We start from the raw sequence: 14,957 nt of genomic DNA on the forward strand, positions 1-14,957 counted from the left end.
AAAAAACCCTTTAACAGGGAAAAAATGAGATTTACAACAGAAAATCATAAAATATACAATTATCATGACAAAATGTAGATTGTAAAACATAAGTTAAGAGGATGGATCCAGGGGGATAACAGCATTCACACAGAGAGGAGAAACAAACAAACACACAGAGGAAGAGAGAGACATGATGACATGCAATCAAGGGAGAGAGGGGGAGAGGCTGAATCTCCTGGGGGACTAATTTCCAGATCAATGACTTTATGAGAGAGAGGGGTCCCAGGAAGGCCGATGGTCCAGCACAGAGAAGCCTGAGTGCAAGAGAGGAGAAGGAGGAGAAGGCTAGGGAGGGAGAGGGGTGGGGGCTTGGGCATGCACAGCTTGGCAGCTTTTAGGGCGAAAGGGAGAAATGCAGTCGATATCAAAAAGTTTGCATTCTGTTAGTTGAATTCTCTACAGCAGGATAAACATGGACTATAAGAACTAATGTTAATAGATTAATTGAGACTGAGACTGACCCGCTGGAAGTAAAGTGGTAACAGGTACGAGGCATACGAAATATGGAAGGATATGTACTAATTGAAAGTTAAAGCAAAAAGAGGAGTTTTCAGCTAAGACTTAAAGGCCTCAACAGAGTCAGACTGTCTCATGTCAGCAGGAAGATTATTGCAGAGAAAAGGGGCACAAAAGGAAGTGGCCCTGCAGCCAGCTGACTTCTTTTTAACTCTGGGGACACATAGGAGCCCAGTATTCTGAGAGCGGAGAGCATGGGATGGGACATAAGGTTTAATGAGATCAGAGAGATAAGAAGGGGCGAACCCATTTACAATTTTATAAGTCATCAGAAACACCTTGAAGTCTGATCTGACATGGATAGGGAACCAATGAAGTGAAGCTAAAATTGGTGAAATATGGTCAAATTTTCTGGTTTTAGTTAAGATCGTAGCTGCAGCATTCTGAATCATTTGAAGACTTTTAGTAGTAGTGTGTGATAGGCCAGACCAGAAAACGTTACAGTAATCCAATCTAGATGAAACAAAGGCATGAATAAGGATCCCTGCATCAGCCAAGGACAAAAAATACCTAATTTTACCAATGTTGCATAAGTGGAAAAAGGCGATGTGCTGATCGAAAGAGAGGGTAGGTTTAAGCGTAACACCAAGATTCTTGGCTGTCAAACTTTGAGAGATCACGCAGTTGTCGAGAGTTACTGTTACTATCAATCTAGTGTCTGTGTCGAACAGGGTCAATGACCAGAGAAAAGGATGATGGAAGAGGAAGAGCATGAATAAAAATGGCTGTGGCTGTGACTTGTTACGAATTTAAGAGATGATTTTGTTGAACTACCTAAAGTCAAGTCTTGAGCGAAGACTCAAATCCATGAGCAGTCTTTGTGAAGAACCACATCATGGGTGCTCAGTTTGACCAATTGGACTGGTTTCTGTAAAACTAGTCCTTTGGCTGACCCAGCCATCCTTCCATGTGTATATGGCCAGATGTTGTGGGAATGGCTTTCAGGGACATTACGTAAAAGACACTGGAGACCACTGGAGGCCAAATGGCTCAGCAGGTCTGTGGCTCTGTCTACACCACCCGGGGCCTCAGAGGTAGATAACACTTAAACACGATAGCAAAACATTGTTGGTTTAAGGTATTTCCAGAAGCACAAGGTCACAAGGTCAGTTATTCAACCATACTGTAAGGTGCAATGTGACAAGGTGGTATGTTTTGATTAGGTCTGCAGCTCCTTTCTGCACAACACAGTATCAACACAGTTATTGTTGTTGGAATTATGTTCAATCATGATGCATTCATGAGCTGTCAACTTTGTTAAAACCTATATTTCTACCACCTCCTTGCAGTGTAATACCTACTGCGAACTAAGCAGTAAAATACGTAAACCACACATTGTGCAAAAGACATCAACACTGCTTTTTATATTATTTAATATTTACTTTAACTGTCATTTACTCTATATGACCTCAGTGGAAACCAAACCGGCAAACTCTATGTTTATCCTCTCATCTGTCTGTACTTCAGGTAACTGGGGAGGAGTATGTTCCCAGCAGACCACCCTGCGTAACGGCCGGACCTCCACCCTGAACACGGGTTTGGTCACAATTCAGAACTACGGACAGTTCCTGCCTCCTCGACACGTCCAGCTGACCCTCGCTCATGAACTCGGCCACAGCCTGGGATCTCCGGTCAGTCGCCATCACAGAGTTTACAAAATACTAACAACATCTATCTGATACTAACAGAAGAGGGGGTCTTCAATACTGGCTCAGTCAAAACAAACACTGATGATTACAGTGAATACTGCATACAACTTATCCGATGACATTCCCCTGATAATTTTAAGGATACTAGTAGTAATACTACAATACTAAATCCACATATTATATTCTTTCAGTTTTGTAGAGCTCAGTTTATATTTGTGAATATGATCACTTCTTGTGCCCTACATTCATATAATTTGGATGTAATATTTCAAACAAAAATCCTTCAGCAGACATAGACAATACACCGACTCCAACAAAAACCCAGTGACATCATGGATTCAAGTTTTGGTGCTCAGATTTGAAGTTTAGGGAGACAAGTGTAGATTGCAGTTGCAGATTCATTGCTGTCCAAAGTCACTGAAATTGCGCAAAGTAGAGTTTTTTTATGGTGGATTTTCCCTTTAGATTTTTGTGCATTAATAGTGGTTTACAGACTTATCACTAATAATGTAATATCATGTGTAAAAAATCCAAACTTGTGTCATTTTGTGTCTTCCATAACATGTCAAAATGTCTGCTGTGTAAAAGGTCTATTCAGTGCAAGAAACACTAAGCATACAACGCTGGGCTTTTGTTGAGCTCAGTGTAGCATTTCAGATGTTACATGTTAAACTTTACCAGTTTTACCATGAACCTGTTTTGGTGCCTCAGTCACTGGGAATTCAAACACTTTCTAGTCTAACATAAGATAGTGTGGTACTGAATGATAATCTCTGCCATTCAAAATTTAAACATATTCTCACAAGGCATACATGGCTGTTTGCACTGCACCGGAACAAATTGTCTGTAAATGATTCACTTATGTGGGCATTAGAGACCTTGGCCTTTATTGACTGGCTTGTTTTATAAAGACCTTTGGCTCAGCCTCAGTGGATAATCTGAAATAACAGGAGGATCTCTGATTTCTCTCTCTCTTTCTCCTCATAGTTATTCTCTGTTTATTTTCATATACAAACCTTTACAACCTCATTCACCAGTGGTGGAAAGTAACTAAGTACATTTCTGAAGTACTGTATAGTACTTGTAATTACTTACTTGAGTACTTCCATTTTATGATACTTTATACTTCTATTCTACTACATTTCAGAGGGACATATGGCACTTTTTACTCAACTACATTTATCTTGACAGCTACAGTAAATATTTAATTTACTAATACACTTTACATTAAATAAAACAAATGATGAGCTTATAAAAAGTAATGCATTAAACCAGTGGTTCCCAACATTTTTGTCTTGTGACCCCACAGAAAGGAGTATCTGGTGGGGGCCCCTTGTCACATTCTATGTGTTGTTAACAGTTCCACAAAAGAGTGATTTCCCGTCTAAACGTCTTAGACAGTTTCATTTAAATAACCATTCAAGGTCCAAAGAGGTAAAATACAGTATTTTGCAAAAGCTTTATCCATCAGTGCTTTTTCTTCTTTACTCTCCCATTAATCATCTCACGACCCCTCAGATTTCTCTTGTGACCCTTTGGGGGGTTCAACCCCTAGGTTTGGGAAATACTGAACTAAACTAGCTAGCTGTATATAAAGTAGTTACAACTAGCTACCCCTTAAGCAGCTACAACAGTAAAATGCTGCTTACACAATGATACATCAGTATTAACAATCTAATAATGTCAGATATAGTAATATATCAGTCACAAGGGACATTTTCCTGCATAAGAGTACTTTTACTTTTGGTACTTTAAATATATTTTGCTGATTGACTTATGTACTTATTTTATAAATACAGGACTTTTACTTGTAATGGAGTATTTTGACATTGTGGTATTAGTACTTTTACATAAGTAAAAGGTCTGAGTACTTCTTCTACCACTGTCATCCACCCGCACCATAATAACGCACAGCTTATGCATACACACAAATGCATGCACCCCTCTCCATGTGTGATGGCTGCTAACACCTGCAACCTTTCTCCCACTTCCTAAAATGCCAGCAGCACTCCTCCGTCTCTTTTCACCCTGCCCTCTGTTATTCACACTTCCACAGACCAAAGAGTCCTCTGAGGCGTTCCTGAGCAGATTAGTTCTGCAGTGTCAGACCGTGCTGTTTTTTTATAAATAAAAATACCGTACGTTCTCCTGGTCCGGCCTGATCTCCTGTGTCAGGCATGTCTCAGTGTTTCCAGGCCGGACATGCTGGAAGAAGCACATGAAAAGATCTGAGCACAGGCTTCACCTGAGATTTTTAGCAGGCATGGTGGAGGAAAGACCAGGGTGGGCTGCTTTGGCCTTTGGCCTACTTCTTTTGCAACCATACATGCATACAGTACAGTGGCTTTCCAAACTGTGTGCTGTGGATCAATTTGCTGCTCAGGTGGAAGATAAATTGAAATATAGTAAATACAATTTTTTGTATCCCAACCGGGGGACCTTTGTTGCATGTCGCACCCCTCTCTCTCCCCATGTTTCCTGTCTTCTCTCTCTGCTGGCTGTCAAATAAAGGCAAAAATTGCCACAAAAAAAAGATAAATTGTCCAACAGAACACCTTCAAATGTCCGACCAACAGTCCAAACCCCAAGATGTAGCTGGAACCAGATAATGGTTGGCATTTGTGCTACAGAAATGACAGTTAATCGATTATCAAAAGAGTTTCCTGTTTTTTGTGGATGAACTAATCAATTAATTAACTAATTGTTTCAACTTGAAATGTCTAAATTGTTCAAACAAACAGAAATAAGATAAATGCACAACACAAAATACAGTACAGTAATTACAAGCCACAACAACAGATTTGGAGAAGACTTGACTGAACTAGTTTTCCCCTGAGACAGAAAAGCTTTATAGTCCCAACATTTAGCATTTTTCTTTATGTGTTGTTTATCTTAAAACTGCATCTAGGTTATTTCTGTGGTAACAGCATCCCCTGTAAAACCACTACAGGTGTTCAAGAAGTAAACAGGAAGAGCAGGAACTCTGCAAAGTGACAGAGTACAGTACTGATATTTACCCATACTTTGCTGTTCTTCCTTTTCTTACACGTTTCTGCCATTGTTGTTGTCGTGGTGACTGCAGCAGTAAAGGGTGTACAGAGTTGGTGTACAGTGGAGCAGGATATCACAGTGGAAACATAAGACTAAGTTGGCTTTATAAGATGTTGCTCACATCAAAACATGTTCCCTCCACATGTGGCCACGTTAATTTCAAGTCTTAATTCACCAGTGAGTTTGAAGCCCAGAGAACAAGAGCTTCAGATAATGTTTTACAAATAACTTTTCTGACCAGCACAGAAGGGGCTCTCTGTTCTGTCCTCTGTGTCCCACATGTGGAACACGACGTTCCTCTGCTGTTTCAGGGCCATCAGATCTTTTGACTGCATAAAGGATTTGTTTTTTATTTCAAAATACAACAAATAATAATTCAGTAATATAACTGATGTTACAGGCACCATCATGTGCAGACACAGTCTACGGAAAACATGATTACTGTCTGCGATGAACTACAAGCTACTGAGACTTAATTCCCCCATCTGTGATTAGGATGGAAATATCCAAATAGCTTATTCCATGTGCTCAGAATGAATATTCATACTTACAAAGAAAAACACATAATTTAAAAGTTAATTTCTGGTATTTTGTCTGTGTTCAAGCACGATGAGGGCTCAAACTGCGGGAACCTCGGCTCCACCGGCGGTAAAGGCAGGTACCTGATGTTCCCTCACGCCACAGACGAGGTGCGTGAAAACAACGATAAGTTCTCGCCCTGCAGCATCGAACACATCAGCAAGATCCTGAAGCTGAAGAAGGATGACTGCTTTGTGGGTGAGAAAGAAAAGGCCAGTCAAGGCCAAATGTTTACACTGTGCATTAGTCACTGTAATTGTAAATTGTAATAGTCACTGTAAATTTGTCTTGACTTTTAGTGTATGTGTGTGTGTGTTTATCTGTGTGTTTGTTCTTTTTCGGCAGTCAGTGATCAGCCCATCTGTGGAAATCAGATTGTGGAGGGAGATGAGGAGTGTGATGTCGGTCACAAAGACACAGACCTCTGCTGCTTCAGCGCTAAAGAGCCTGTAGGAGTCCAGTGTCGCCTCAAGCCTGGTAAAGTTTGCAGGTACTATACACATATGCATACACAGACCATTAAAGTGTGCATAAAAGTTGTATCAGGAGAAATTAGGATAAGATGCTGCATCTGCATGCAGACTAATATTTACATTATCTTGGCATTGTTTTTAGTTTGATTGATTTTTGGGTTAAAGGCTATTTCTCACTTTCATCATTTTTAATTAAAGCAACACATCACATTAATCTAAACTATTTTGTTGATGTTCTATCTTCTAGGTGTGTCTTTGTTTTGTTCATATGTGGCTTTCATGTTTATCTGTCACGCTGACTATGTGTTTGATGTTCTCTCTCATCCATCAGTCCAAGTCAGGGCCTGTGCTGCGGTCGGGACTGTGGGTTTAAGCCAGCGGGTCAGATCTGTGATGAGGAGACAGACTGTAAGACAGAAAGTGTGTGTTCAGGCCTCTCCCCGCTCTGCCCTGAGCCAAGCGCCAAGGAAAACCTCACAGTCTGCAGTCAGGGCACACATGTCTGCCTGAATGGGGTGAGGCAGCCACATCCACCACACCACCATGTGACTCAACATGGTTCAACTACATTGCCCAACAAGCCAATGTGTGCAAGTGTACAGCAATGTTGCAAAGCTGGTCCTGAAAAAAAATCATTAACTATGTTGAGTTTATTCTTAACCTTGGAAACTATCTCACCATAAGGTCCATTTAGTAGCTGTTCTGGAGTTTTCAGTCTTATCACATGATCTTCATCAGTAGATGGAGTTTGCTCAGCTGTCAACTGTAGATGTTCAAATTTCCATTTTTTTGAGAACTTAAAGGACGTATTATTCATTTTGGCTTAAAAGCTGAGTTAATTCTTGACTTTTGAAACAGATATTAGCTTTGTTGTTTAAGCAAGGAATTTTCTTGTCTCTAGTTTACGAACAAACTTAAAGACTTAGATTAACTGCTTTAGAAATTAAGTTTTCTTATTTGGAATTGAAAGCTTTATTTAAAGGATGATACCAGTGGTTTTACATCTCTAAGCCCATTTACTACATATCACTTACACTCTACATCACAACATCATTTTGTCAACCATGCTAGTGTGTTTTAGAAATATAAAGTATTTTGTCCATTGTTCCAGGCTTCCATTCCTTTCCATTCATTTTTAGATTAATGAAGTTTTTAAAAAAACTTAAAATAGCTCTTAATGTTTTGTATTTTGTCAAAGGCACATTACAATGTTGTGAGGCAATGAAGTGCAAACCTTTCAAATCAGTCTGGGTTTAACTGAATTGTCACACAACAACAATGCAATATTGACAGAAACCAGTGCAGACTTAATGGTGTCTGGTGTTGCTTTTTAATGCTATAAAACCTGCAAACACACCTGTGTGGCTCTTTAAAACCTTACTATAGCATTAATTGGAATACCTACAAGCATTTTCTTGGTTCATTGTAGCTTCAAAAACTTCATTTTGAATAAGTGATTAAAAATAAGTTCTAGCTGTGCATAGATTATTCTTTATAGGATATTGTTATTCAGCTGAACTGATTCAGTGCCTAGAGTTTCCTGTTTATGTATCAGCTAACATGAAGTTGAAAATCTTCTGGATTCAATTAGATGCTTCACTGTCCAATAAGTGTGCTTCTGATCCACTTTATTTGTTCTACTTACTAAGAAAAGCTCTGATCTATTCCATGTAACCACGAGACAAAAAAAACGTCATCTTGACCAAATTTCCTCCATTGTTAAACGTCTTCTGATGATACACTGTCCTCTGAGCAGGAGAGGCGAGGAATTTATTCCAGCTGTAAATGTTGCTTCATCATACGTTCTGGATATATTACTCCCCAGAGGTGCTAAGTGTGCCTCTGACCTCTGACCTGATCCAGGAACATGGAGCATAATAACTGGAAAAGACTTTTGAGTGGGATGTGGAAATGTGAAAATCCAAGAAAAAGGATCCAAAAATGAAGGTGGAGTTTCAGTTATAGTGTCCAAATTAATCATAAATTGTTTCATCCGACTAATACTGACGTTATTCCTTCGCTGAATGCTAAAATCCTTCTTAGAATAAAAGGAGCAGAAAACAGGAAACTCTGACTCGGTACAAATAAACGAAGTCAAAACCAAATTTTGGTTCAGTTCTTCAAAACACTTGAAGAAAATAAGTTTTGTAAAACAACATGTGTGAAACAAATTACTGACATTACAAAGTGTCAGCCAAAGATTAAACTGTCCAGAATTTGTTCTGGGTAAATAATAAACTATTTATACAATTTGCCTTTAGCTACTTAACTTTAACTTTAACATTAGCTACGTAAACCAGAGATCTCTTTTATCAATACCGAATGTATTGTGCAACGTGTCAGTGAAATGCATAATAAACAAACACAGATATAATATTAGGAAACATAAGGAAAAACACATTTATATTTTTAAGACTTTTTTGACAGATTATTGTCTTAAAGAGTAACTTAACAGTGTTTCACTGCTGTCTTTGGGCCAAAGTTTTACGTCTGTTTCACCTGTGTGTGGTCAGAAGTGTGCTTAGTTGAACCTGTAACCACACTCAGCAGTGATGTCATGGTGCACTGACACACCCTGTGGTACACTTCTACGTCAGAGCAGAAAGGTGAGAAGTTAAACCACTGGAGATCAACAAAAATACGATTTTCAGCTGTTGTTTAGTTGCTCTTTAATTACAAATCATGTATCCGTTTTTTAATGCAGGCGATACATTTGTATATTTTTACTACCATTGATGGCATCCATTGGTTTTTATTAATTTACAAACAGTATGAAAATCAGTTAGCAGGCTTTTGAAACTTGCCTGACTTGTGTAATCCACCAGAGTGAACATCAAGTCTCAGAAAACTCAAGTTTTAAGAGCCTGTTAATAGATTTTCATTTCATCTAGAAATTAATGAATGTCTGGAGCAGTAGACAAAATTCTTTTACCATCTATATCCAACCTTAGCTACTCCATCAACCTTTTTCCAAGGTTTTAATGGGCCTAAACTTAACTTCCCCAGCCTTATCCAGAGCCAGGGTTGTTTAAACTTAACAATTTATTGGTTGTGATTTGATTAAATTAAATTGTTAGCATAACTTACAGAAAGTCCAGCTGACAGTATAACTACCTAACAATCCAGTCAATATTGAAGTATCAAACAAAATGATGCTGTTTTTAATACCTGTATAGTAAATAAACTTTGACTGGACTCGGCTCTCTTAACCTGCTGTTTTTTGGCTATGGTATTGCTTTTGTATCCCTTTACTACTCCTCGGTTTTTCCTGTCTAGCTTCTTCTCTTTAAAGACTTCTTCTCAATGAGTGTCTCCGGTTCTCCCTGCAGGTCTGTGCTGAGTCTGTGTGTGTGAAGCACAGCCTGCAGCAGTGTGACTGTCCAGGAGACTCCATGAAGGAGAAATGCCACATGTGCTGCCAGCAGCCCGGTAACCAGAGGCCCATGTGTCCTCTACTACTGAGGAATGTGTTTACAACATGTCAGCCTGTGTCAATTTGTACTGGGGTTACCCTCATACATTATTGTTTTCCATTAGACAACCTCAAAACTAGCACAAGAGACACCATCTGACACAATGGTCCGTGTACAAAGTATAACATCATGTGTTTTGTTAAAGAGATTTGAACATCACACTTTGCAAGAAATGTGAGTTACAGTCAGTTGTGGTCCTGGATGCTTTGGTGTCCTAGAAGTTCGGTATCTGTGTTTTAAAGACAATTGATCTGTCAAATTCCTTTTCTTTGTTTTGTTTTTGTTTATAGAAAAATTATACTACCACTGGGGGGCACCAAAGTCAGAAATGTTTTAATTCTATACACAGTGGCTTTAAGTAGCTTTATGATATGTATTCTGGTATATTTTAATTAGATTTTCTCTGTATCAATGGCAGATAAGCCTGAGACGTGTGCCAGCACCACCTCCTCCGTGCTCTCCCATCACTTCCAGAGAAAGGCATTGCCCTTGGTCGGCGGGGCTCCGTGCTCAGGGAACCGGGGATACTGCGACAAATTCCATGTGTGTCGTCTGCTGGATGCAGACGGCCCCATCGCAAGACTGAAAAACTCCTTTCTCAATTTGGATGATTTCGATGACATAGCAGAGTGGATGAAGGTGATGGTTTCCTTGTTTGATAGCACATACATAAGATAACAACATACAATTATGGAGGATGTTACAGTAAAGGTGAAGAACAGCTAATATGGATGTCAGAACATGAGTTAAACTAAAAGGAACTGCTAAAATCAGCCCACTGTCCTCCTATTTAGTTTAAGCAGCTAGTTAGTCAAACTTTTCTTATTTAACAATACCTAAAACCAATATCAAACCTTTAAGATACTTTGTAAGTTTTGAAAGAAAAATTAACATAATTTTCTTCTTATTGTTTATTCAGACAGAATGTGAAGCAAATTTTAGAGGTGGTGCGACTGCATACAAAATAAATGGGTAGAAGCAATTAGACATAAATTTACCTTGGGGCAGTGCAAAGTGACGCTAAGACGCATCCGCATGAGTTGCAAATGTATCCTAAGGCTTTATGAATCTGCTTAATAAACATACAGAGACGAGAGGAAAAAGAAGAGACTGGGGGGAATGACAGAAAGAACCAGTGTTTCGGGTGTGTTCTGAGTTCAGTCAGAGGCTGAGCTGAACACTTCTACAGACATGGTCGGCGCATCCGTTGCTAGCTAGCTAACGTACAGTTGCTACATAAGCTGTTTGGTGCAAATAAACACAAACAGTCCACCGGTATAATTTGCACAAATGACGAACATTCGCTTTGCTTTCTGTCTGAACACACCTTAACGAATGAAAAGTTGAATTTATAAGCAATAAAACGCACCGTTACTCAATTTAGTACACTCAGAGGTTTTGCTGCTCCAGCCTTACTTAGTCTAGCATGGCCAGTAGCTCATGGTAGCAACCTTTAAATATGTAGATATTGCTGTCTAACTTTTGTTGCTCACTCTATGACTGTTCTCTACTTGAGCTACCTTACCAAATGACATTTTTTGCATTTAGCATTATCTAGTAGGCCTACTTGTCACATGTTGCCACAGTGGTTGTTTTATTTAGCAAAAGTTACACAATTTCACTTTAAAGGCCCCCTGTAGAGTTTTGACCATTAGTGGCACTGTAGAGCAATGTTTTGATGAGCAGGGGTCTTTATAGTTCCAATCTTGTGCCGTACATTAAAGCTGGCTGCAGAGGGCGGTAGCAGCTGCTGGTGATAATGCACCTAAAAGGGAGCAATGTGCCAAAAAATGCTTGTTAAGCCTAAAGGATACACAATGTGAATGGAAACAAATCTGTATTTGTTTACAGTGAAAGCTCCACTGTGTACATCTAATCAGTGTTTCAGTTGCCAAAGCCTTTTAAAAGCCTTTAATGAGTTGGTTTACTTTCTTTTACTACTTTACTTTTTAAAAAGAAAGGTTTGTGTCCAAGTCATTGTATTATCAATACAGTGCTTTACTATGATAGGCGTTTTGATCAGATGATGAGGTAAATTTATAGATTTGAACATAAAGTTGCTCCACTGACTCAAATGATCATTGGTTTTCTGGCCATCAGGTCACATGGTTGAAAATTATTATTTACCTTATACTATGGCTGAGAACGTCATCTTTGTTAAGATGCAGCAGATGTTTGCCTCAGCTCAGGTCAGTGTGTTCGTTAAACTTCCTGCCTTGATGTTCAGCTGTCTTCAATGTTTCAGTCACAGCTGGCTTTGAGGTTTAGTTTCTTATGACAGCATGGAGGATCAGGAATGCCCATTTGGGTTGAAGAGCACCTTATGGATCAGCCATCCGTTTCACTGGAAACAGAATGACCCCTCACTTCATGGACCATTCATTGTGTTGTTTTACCATACCTGTGTCGCTGACTCATTCTCTAATGTGTAGAGCTGCAAAGCAATAACCTGTTCTGTTTTTTTTACAGACACACTAGAACAAAACAATTCAACTTAATACGTTCAACCAAGAATATGATACCAAATACATGTATTTATACTGCCACTCAGTGTTAAAATGAACCTATACTAAACTTGTTGCCAACTTTCTTGTGTTTTGATGCTCACCGAAAACAGCACATGTATGTGGGTGAACTTTGTGAGTTGAAAGAAATGACTGTGCTTGGAAATGCTGTTTAAGCTTTGACATTTAGAATTCCAGTTGATTTAATTCAATATTTAGCAAGTCACATTATATTGAATTAACATGTCTTCACCAGGTACTTTGGGAGGCAACATTAGGACTTTTATATAACATTGGGAGGTTAGGTTTCAGCTACTGTTACAGCATTCCTCAAAGAAAACAAATGTTTAGAGCTGAAGTGACAAGCTGAAGGACATAGGTTGCATTTCATGATAATTCCATTTTGAGATGTGATTCCATTTTAAATTGTTGTTGTTTGCTTCTTGATTACACTTGACCCAAAAAATAACTGCAAGGTAATGCAGGATGCGCTGATGCTAAAGATATTTCTAGAGTTGGTGTGCCACTGCAAAACACTTTTCTAAATAACAAGATACACACCTGGTCAAGAAATACAGTCACTACTACTTCAAAGTAGCCTGGTATCTCTTTGGTATTCAAATCTAATGACTATATTTTGTGCAATGTTTTTATTTACCCTCTGCAGGCTCACTGGTGGGCCATATTGCTGGCTATCCTGACTCTGTCTGGAGTGATGGGCTGCACCGTCTGCTTCTGCAGCCACAACCTGGACACCAGTGACTCGGAGTGACCTCTGACTTTTGATCTCTGTCACTTCTGGGAATACAAGTATGATCATGATGATGCACAAATTCATTAGGAGACAATTTGTAACTGTCAATGTGACATTGACGAGATTCTTTTAGTCAACTTTGTTCCACATCTCAAACAATGTGTGATCCACAGTTGACCTGTGAAGACACCTACTCAACACCTCTGCACTGTTTTGTTAACTGATACCTTTGAACGTCATTATGCACCTGCCATTTCTTGTCCTTGCGTGACTTGTCTGTTCACATTTCAACAAGCGGTGAAGGTCTCCTGTAATGCATGTGTTGTGGACAACGTCACTGTTTCTGCAAACTGTAGGTCAGTCTGAGGGGGTTGCTCTTAGAGGCCACATAGCATCGAGCACCTACAGTGATTTAAAGCCATCTGTCCCTGCAAACTGACTGATGAGACTCTACCTTATTTTGCTGTGCAGTGTCCTTGCTGTTGTATTTGAACTTGAGCGCTATAATTTCGTCCTTAATCACCATCCAGCTTTCCATCACAGTGAGACTTAATCAAGTGGAAAAAGATGCTGATGTTTAAGTTAATAAAGTGACAGTAAAATGTTTGTCATCTCAAAGAGTATTCCTTCACCATTTATGATTTACAGTGGTGGTAACTAAGTACATTTACTCAGGTACTGTAATTAAGTACAATTTCGAGGTACTTCAGAGGGAAATTTTGTACTTATTATTCCACAATTTTTATTTGACAGATATAGTTACAAATTACTTTTTGTAATTAGAGATTAAGATTTTGCATGAAAAAAAATGTTTGACATGTTTGTGTCCCAGCATGTCTAGTTGGGGTTCCTTGTCACATTTCAGTTGTCCATGAGTTCATAGCAGTTCTATCAAACACAGATTTCTTCTCTAAACCTGTCAGATGCTTTCATTGTTGAGGTCCAAAGATTAGAGAAAAGTAAAAAAAAAAAAAAAAGAGAGAGAAAGAATATGAATTTGTGTAGCAGACATTGTTTTTTCTTAGTTCCTACCCCAATAATCATCTCACGACCCTTCAGGTTTATCAGTCGCACTTTATTTTACAGTACACTAATAAGACGTAATAAAACGTACTTTGTATCAAATTAGACCGAAACTAGAAATAACATGTTCTTTATTAGACAGTAAACAAACACAGTTATACCCTAACACCATACACCTAAACTATGCAATATTAGACACCACATTTCGTCTTCTAGTTTTGGTCTAATTTGATACAAAGTATGGCTTATTACGTCTTATTAGTGTACCGTAAAATAAAGTGCGACCCATTTATCTTGTGACCCTTTGGAGGGGACCTGACCCCTAGGTTGGGAACCACTGGACTAAACTACCTAACTGTATATAAAGTAGTTAAAACTACTTTTGATACCTCAGGTACATTTTTCCGATAATGCTGCTGTACTTTTATTTTGGTAGGATTTTGATTGCAGAGCTTTAACTTGTAATGGGGTATTCTTAGATTGTTGTATTGGTACTTTTACTTAAGTAAATGATCTGAACAAGTCTTCCACCATTAATGATTTATAAGTCATAACTAAAAGGCATATTTGGTAATGAAACTATGATGAATAAAGTCTATCTCTTGGGTCACCTTGACACAGTCAAACAAACACAATGGCGTCACAACTACAAGGACATGAAGAAATCACAGAGCTTATTTAGTGTAATTTAACAATTCCTTGCACTTTTATATCAAAAAGAGATGCAAGTTTAAATGTTTGGATCAAACACACATTTTGCACTGATAATAAATAAAATAAGGAATAAACAAGCTTGAGCTGAGTGATAAAGAGGGAACATATTTATGATTGAGTAAGGTGAGGATTTTTCACTGGCACAACCCTAAAATAAATGTCAGGCTCAGCATGACCTC

General features: G+C 38.7%; 1 protein-coding gene across 2 annotated transcripts in view; it reads left to right on the forward strand.

Moving 5' to 3' along the window:
- The window catches only part of si:ch1073-396h14.1 (disintegrin and metalloproteinase domain-containing protein 10), a 34,495-nt gene extending 20,848 nt beyond the window's left edge, over positions 1–13,647 (forward strand). For both annotated transcript variants that reach the window (XM_044199592.1, XM_044199593.1), the window contains exons 9-15: positions 2,026–2,189; positions 5,864–6,035; positions 6,183–6,327; positions 6,642–6,825; positions 9,640–9,739; positions 10,202–10,422; positions 12,955–13,647. In XM_044199592.1, the coding sequence (XP_044055527.1) occupies positions 2,026–2,189; positions 5,864–6,035; positions 6,183–6,327; positions 6,642–6,825; positions 9,640–9,739; positions 10,202–10,422; positions 12,955–13,059 (1,091 nt within the window). In that variant the 3' untranslated portion in view covers positions 13,060–13,647. The remainder of the gene's footprint in view (positions 1–2,025; positions 2,190–5,863; positions 6,036–6,182; positions 6,328–6,641; positions 6,826–9,639; positions 9,740–10,201; positions 10,423–12,954) is intronic.
- The last annotated feature ends 1,310 nt before the right edge of the window (positions 13,648–14,957 follow it).

This window comes from Siniperca chuatsi, linkage group LG6, assembly GCF_020085105.1.
Source record: "Siniperca chuatsi isolate FFG_IHB_CAS linkage group LG6, ASM2008510v1, whole genome shotgun sequence".
NCBI lineage: Eukaryota > Metazoa > Chordata > Actinopteri > Centrarchiformes > Sinipercidae > Siniperca > Siniperca chuatsi.